This window comes from Mycena indigotica, assembly GCF_014461135.1.
Source record: "Mycena indigotica strain 171206Taipei chromosome Unknown Mind.scaff0003, whole genome shotgun sequence".
Lineage (NCBI taxonomy): Eukaryota > Fungi > Basidiomycota > Agaricomycetes > Agaricales > Mycenaceae > Mycena > Mycena indigotica.
This window is the reverse complement of record NW_023503002.1, coordinates 2,203,513-2,209,698: the sequence shown is the minus strand read 5'-3', so window position 1 is coordinate 2,209,698 and position 6,186 is coordinate 2,203,513. Positions and strand designations below refer to the sequence as shown.

At 49.7% G+C, this 6,186-nt stretch overlaps 3 protein-coding genes across 3 annotated transcripts; 1 reads left to right on the top strand and 2 right to left on the bottom strand.

Annotated features, from left to right (window-relative positions):
* Nucleotides 1-28: 28 nt before the first annotated feature.
* On the top strand, nucleotides 29-535 carry MIND_00341900 (V-type proton ATPase subunit G; the record flags this gene model as incomplete). Its single annotated transcript, XM_037360267.1, has 4 exons — nucleotides 29-31; nucleotides 79-160; nucleotides 208-308; nucleotides 362-535. The coding sequence occupies 4 exons, from the start codon at nucleotides 29-31 to the stop codon at nucleotides 533-535; spliced, it is 360 nt and encodes a 119-aa protein (XP_037223152.1).
* A 115-nt stretch (nucleotides 536-650) lies between these two features.
* Nucleotides 651-2,741, bottom strand: MIND_00341800 (Coatomer protein; the record flags this gene model as incomplete). The annotated part of the gene is made up of 8 exons (XM_037360266.1): nucleotides 651-1,016; nucleotides 1,064-1,080; nucleotides 1,129-1,234; nucleotides 1,288-1,440; nucleotides 1,487-1,539; nucleotides 1,588-1,680; nucleotides 1,730-2,576; nucleotides 2,625-2,741. The coding sequence occupies 8 exons, from the start codon at nucleotides 2,739-2,741 to the stop codon at nucleotides 651-653; spliced, it is 1,752 nt and encodes a 583-aa protein (XP_037223151.1).
* A 481-nt stretch (nucleotides 2,742-3,222) lies between these two features.
* MIND_00341700 (Coatomer protein) lies at nucleotides 3,223-6,147 on the bottom strand (the record flags this gene model as incomplete). The annotated part of the gene is made up of 10 exons (XM_037360265.1): nucleotides 6,103-6,147; nucleotides 5,676-6,059; nucleotides 5,137-5,622; nucleotides 4,557-5,078; nucleotides 4,342-4,508; nucleotides 4,185-4,292; nucleotides 3,927-4,135; nucleotides 3,599-3,880; nucleotides 3,414-3,546; nucleotides 3,223-3,358 (listed from the first exon to the last, which is right to left on the bottom strand). Exons 1-10 carry the CDS (start codon nucleotides 6,118-6,120, stop codon nucleotides 3,223-3,225), a joined length of 2,445 nt encoding a protein of 814 aa, XP_037223150.1. The 5' UTR covers nucleotides 6,121-6,147.
* Nucleotides 6,148-6,186: the final 39 nt, after the last annotated feature.

Genomic DNA, 6,186 nt, shown 5'->3' with positions numbered 1-6,186 from the left:
GGGCTCGCCTGTTCCTCCACATCCACAAATGGTAATCCGCTGCGACTCTTCAAGCAAGGCTATTCTCAGTTATTTCAGTCCGCCCAACAATCCCAAGGCATCCAAACTCTCCTCGAAGCTGAGAAAGAAGCCGCAAAGATTGTCCAGCAAGCTCGCCAATGTACGACCCCTCAATATGGCCTGGTTACTCACTCATTTCCATACTAGATCGTGTTCAGAAACTGAAGGATGCTCGCTCTGAGGCCTCCAAAGAAATAGACGAATATAAGAAGGCGAAGGAAGATGAATTCAAGGCTTTCGAGGCATCTGTGCGGATCAATTTTCCTCGTCGTGGTTGCCAATGCTCATCGAGAGACCATAGCATGCCGGCACGACGTCAAATGCACAGAATGCGGTTGATAAAGAGACAGAGTCATCTCTAAAGGCTATCACGGACTCTTATACCAAGAACAAGGACAATGTTGTGAAGAAGTTACTTGACCGAGTAGTCTTGGTTGAGCCTGAACTGCACCGCAACCTCCGGGCTCAATCATAAGCATGGACCAATTACAGTTAATTAAAGGTGTTGTAATTTACAGAGACTAGCAATGCTACACTATGGACAAGGCGATAGTCGCCACTAAATTGAATATAATTAGGTCGAGGGTGTGTTATCCAGTGCGCGTTTCGTCGGCCAGCCATTGTAAACCAACTGGCATGTTCAAAGGCGAGGCTTTTTCTGGGCGCAGTGCGACATTTCCCGGATTCCATGAATCAAGGAGTCCGCTGGATTTAAGTGAGGGAAGGGTTTCTCCTGGTCGTTCATGTCTCTCTGGACCCGATGACGGGCCTGGTGAGGAGCTTGGCCAACTGTTGCGTAGCTGTAATCCCTCGAGAGATCGTCTTGCCCCAGGAGCCCCGCCGCCTCCAGCAAGTGGAGAAACGATGTCAAGTATTCGCAGGCCACAGGCTTCTTCATAGTCACTGCACCAGCTTCGTATCTGAGCGTCGTCCCGGTTACAATATTTAATCTGTATCTGAACGAGAATCAATTGGCTGACAAGTGCAGGGGATGCTGCCTCACGCCGATGATCGTACCCACTTGGATCCGAAACTTGAGCATTCTTCATAAAGACAGATTCAACTCACTCAGCATGCTGTTCCTTGCTTTCTCGCCTAGAAGTTGCATGATAAGATTCAATCGTGAGGTGGCCCAGTGAGGTTGCACAGACTGTGATGGGATGTTGTTCTTCCCCTAAGAAATTCGTTGGTTATTCTGTGAGCAACCAACTAGAAAAAAAAACTAACAGCACGCAATGCCAAAGAGAGTCCGATATAACAAGCATGCATGAAGCAGAAACACCAGGCTCCAGTGCTTGAACCCGTCTCAAACATCGACCGCTGGATCTCTAGATTCGATTCGGAGAATTGCAGCACTTCAGGAAGATTGGTCATCCATTCCTATGAGAAGATTGGATGAGAGTTTCACGATCACACGGGCACCCACCTCTGCCTGTCTCTCCAGGTCAGCCATTGTGATACTTGAGTCCATGTCAGAACCTAGATTCCAGGTGAGCCAGAAGCATCTAAACTTAGGCGAAATAGTACGAGAGAGGATCAGCTCTGCTTGGGAGTAGAGGGACAAGATGCGAACGAAGTTGCCGAGTTCAGAAAGACATTGGACGCGAACATGAAGATACTCTGCATTTTCTTATCAGCACGTGAACCAGGGAATGTCACTCTGACCTACCTGGAGAAGGGTAGTGGACAGCAAGCTCGAAACTAGTTTCGTCGACTGGCAGGCGGAGGCGAAGCTGAGAATCACTGAGCGACACGGGTCGCTGGGTGCCAGGGCAGATGGAGCAAGTGAGTTCCATGGCATACATAACCCAAAACACGCGCCGCGCACATTCTCGCTCAATGGAGGAATCAACAGAGGCCACGGCAGGCTCTATGTTGTAGACTCCCATGGCTTGGATTACATGTAGCGTCAGGTCACGATAACGAGGGTCTGGGGGAGCAGCAGCGCTTTTCGAAGTAATGTGATGAGCCATAAGTAGACACAAGGCCTGTGCAGTTGAGAGGCTAAGATCACAAATGAGCTGGCCAGAACCGTCAAACATTTGGGATATGGCTTCTTGGGCAAATGGTCTCCCCGAGAAACGCGGGGGGCCAGTAGATCGGAACTTTGGCTGACGGGAAAGCGGGGCAGCCAAAGCACATATGGCAAAAACCAGAAACGAAGGGACACGATTATGGGCGAGGGAAATCGCAAAGGTAGGTTTATGGAAGACAGCACGGACTGGGTGGCAGTGGGCGAAGAACAGACTTGTTAGTTCACGAGTGAGACTATGGTCGAGAATAACTCGATTGTCCTCTTGTTTCACTCGCTTTCGATTTGGGCTTTGGTCGGTCTTGGGACGTGACACAATATTGCGAGTGGGCTTTGACGCGTCTTGTTGCTTGCCAATGTCAGAATAGAGACTTGCACGACTGTTTCCATCGACGTATAGACATTCTTTGGATGCATAGAAGCAGTTTGAGCATGGCAGCTTTCCGTCGCATCTTCGTTTCGATTTGTGGCATGCAGAGCAAGCCTAAACGACTGAGAGAAATGAAAAGGACCAGGAAGATAGCACACATACCTTAGCCAGCCGCTTCCGTTTTGGACCTTTTGAACTACTACCCGCTGGATCGTCTTCTGGCTGGGAGGTATGCTCGTAACCAGCCTTGAAGGAAAAGGACGCAGTAGAGCCATCCATTCGCGACCGAAACCCGGCCGGCAGGTGGGGGGACGGATTAAGAGAGTCCGTGCAGTCTTGTTGTACTATCAATTTTCAACGCCAACATCTGACTTCCTTCCCTTCGGCTCACGCCCGTGGGTCCTCTTCACCGTATTCTCCGGCGGCGAAAACAGCTTCTATCGTGACGCAAACCCACATGGCAAGCTTACCACGCGTTGCACCTAAATTTTCAAACAGAGTTTGCATCGGCACGAAGTCATGATATTAATGTGGAACCTCTGGTAAGGAAGCGGCTCTATAAACTAGTAAAGACGGCTCCAGCTGAGACCCTGGTCGCTCTACGTCCTGCTGTAGACTTCTGCGAGGAGAAAACACGCAGAAGGACAATAATTGAAGACGAAGAAATGAGTTGAGCCATCATCACAGCTGTCACACACTTTTATACTCGCTTGATGCCCGTGACTTTTTTCTGTGGTATAATTAAGACTCTGAGAGCTTTCTACTGTACATCGACAAGGGCACTCTCTTCAAAAAGCTCTCCGTTCTTTTGGGGGTGTGCCACCGTCGCAGCAATCTTTGGCCGCTTCTTCGCCTCCAGTTCAAAATGCCATGCATCAACCGCCTTGCCGATCTCTCTGAAAACACGCTTCAGCTTCAAACTACCCATGTGGTATAATTGTAGACACAAACCCTGGAGCGTAAGTCCGAGCAAACAGCGCGGCTTCCGGCGCCCGTTGTGTCTTGATGAGCAGATCAACACAAGCGTTGGCGTCTCCCAATTGCAATAGACTAGTGAATGCAAGATTGTTCTGCCCCTTCTCAACTGTGATTATGTTGTCAATGTTACCGATTTGAATGCGGGGAAAGTGCCCAACCTGCTTTCGAAGATAACGCGGCTAGTCCTTCTCTGTCTCCGGTCGACAGCAAAAGGAGCATCAGTGCGCTGAGATCGTTCCCCTTCTCGAAGCATTCCCTCGCTAAGTCAAACCTCCAAGCCGTCAAGGCACGATCTCCGAGAGACTTCCATTTGAGTTCCGCCTCGAGCGCTGGAACTGACCTTGCTATTTCTACGGCGACATCGAGGTCGTCTAGTTGGAGCGCCAGATCGAACTTGTGGTCTGGATCCGTTGAAATAGTCAGAGCAAGCTCCTTCAGACCTGCAAGGCATTTAATCACCATCGTTGAGCAAGGCTAAACACATACCTCTGCCTTCTAAGAAACGCGCAACTTTGTTGAGCTGATCTTTTGGAAGTGTTGGCAAAATCTCAGCGGCAGCTTCCATGTCGTGTCGCATAACCGCTGTCTGGTATTCGACCATGGCTAACGATAAACCGTAACTGTAAATGTTCATATCTTTGTCTGCCAGATAGACACGACTGTGGGCAGGCATATAACCCAGCAAATATAGTGGCCTGCATGGAAATGAATATTCTCCACCTCAAGAGCCAGAAAACAACGCACGTATCAAAAGGACTGATGCTATAAGACGAAGTACCAACAAAGTAGGCCACTCGGTTGGTAGTGGTCGTGTAGATGAAGCAGTCGCCTATCCATTTAGCAGTCTTGACGCTGGAAAGCGGTCAGTGACATTCTAAGCCAGCGGAGAGTGCTTGCTTACATATCGGAAACATCTATGACGACCTCAAAGGACATCTCAACACCTTCTTCAGAAATAGTTTCACCGGATGTGAGGGCATTGTCATATTCTTCGCGGTGGAATCGCAGGATATAGAAGCAGTCTTCGGCGCAAATCGCAAGCAGCTGTCCTGTGCCTGACCAGTAGAGCTAGGGGGAAATCAGAACGGAAGCAGAGCAAGTTGTGGAAAGTGGTACACTCTTGGCGTCTACTTCAATCCGGCGGACGAGTTCGCCCGTGTCCCAGTCCCAAAACACGATGAATCCAGCACCACAAGCGCCAAGAATTGGTCCTCCATACAAGCTGTCAACTGCCCAACCAGCCCCTCCTTTCACTCCGTACGCACGCTCCTTGAAATTCTTGTAGACCTTGATCTTGAGTTTGCTTTCTAGAACGGCGTAGGTATTCGAATCCGGTCCCCAGGCGAATGACATGCCATTGCCAAATGACTTATTTCTCCAGGCGAGCGCCGTGTAAGTGATATATTCACCGTCCCCCACAACAGTGACGAATCGACCGTTCGGAGAGTGGATAATTGACGAGGCGTAAATTTCTGTGTGACCGATTTCTTTGCATGATAAACGGAGTCGAGAACCGTCAGCAGCCTCAGCCGCGGAAGTTTCGATCGTTTGGATATTGCCCGAAAGGACTTCTTGGTTGCGGGTGTAGATCAGCTTGCCAGAAGCATCCATGCTGTAGGCAGGTTCGTCGCGGCCAAGCTAAGGTTTGTCAGAACACGGAGAAAAAAAAACTTGAGAAAAATTCTTTCAAACGTACCTTGATGACAACAACACCCTCATCGAAACCAAAAGCCACATCGTTGGAACCTTTCCGCAAGGCAATGCACCAAGCGCGCTCCAGTGCATAGCTTAGTGTGTTTTCTATGCGATATGCCCCACTGTTCCAAATCTTCACAGTCCCATCCTCGCTACCACTGATGATCAAGGGGAGATTGGGGTGAAAGACAGCAAAAGACACGTTGTTGGTGTGTCCCTCCATCGTTTGGACGCAACTCTTGCTGAGATAGTCCCAAACCTTAACAGTTTTGTCATCGCCGGTTGTGACAAGGTAAGGTTTGTCGCTCCCGGTATAAAAGTCGACCGAGTTGACACCCTTCTCGTGTGCATCCATGGTGAAGTTGGCAGTGGATGAGCTGATACTCCACATTTTGACCGTGCGGTCCAAACAAGCGGTGGCGAAGGTGTTGGAGTCTTTGGGGTTGAAGCATATGTTCATGATGAAGTGCGAGTGTCCTTCATAGACCTGCAGCATAAATTAAGCACCATGCCCATCTGCAGCCACGATTGGACACGTACCTGAATGTTTTTCCAGCCCTTATCCCAATCCCAAGCCTTCAACGTCATATCGTCGCTACCCGTGATGACGATGGGGGCGGTAGGATGTACTGCGAGACATCTGATGTAGTCGGGGTGTGCTTCGAATGAGGCAACTTTTTCATGGGTGTTGTAATTGAAAACGCGAAGTTGGAAGTCGTCGGAGCCAGCGACGAACCAGTTTTTGCGCGCAATAAACTTGCAGCAACGAACGGGGACCTCCGAAACCTCGAATGTCTTGACGATTGCACCGGTCTCGTGGTTGTAGATATTGACAGTGCCGTTGTAAAGACCAGCGAGAAGCCAAGGCTCGGTGGGATGAAAGTCAACACCCTTTACCCTCTCTGACCGACTGAACAGTTTCCGCTGAAAACATTGAGGACGCGTCAAATCGGCAACGGGGACATACGTTCACTTCAAAAAGCATGGTGTCGTGGTCGAGCGGCAAATTGTGACACATGTGACCTCCGTCATTTCATCTTACGAGCGCTGA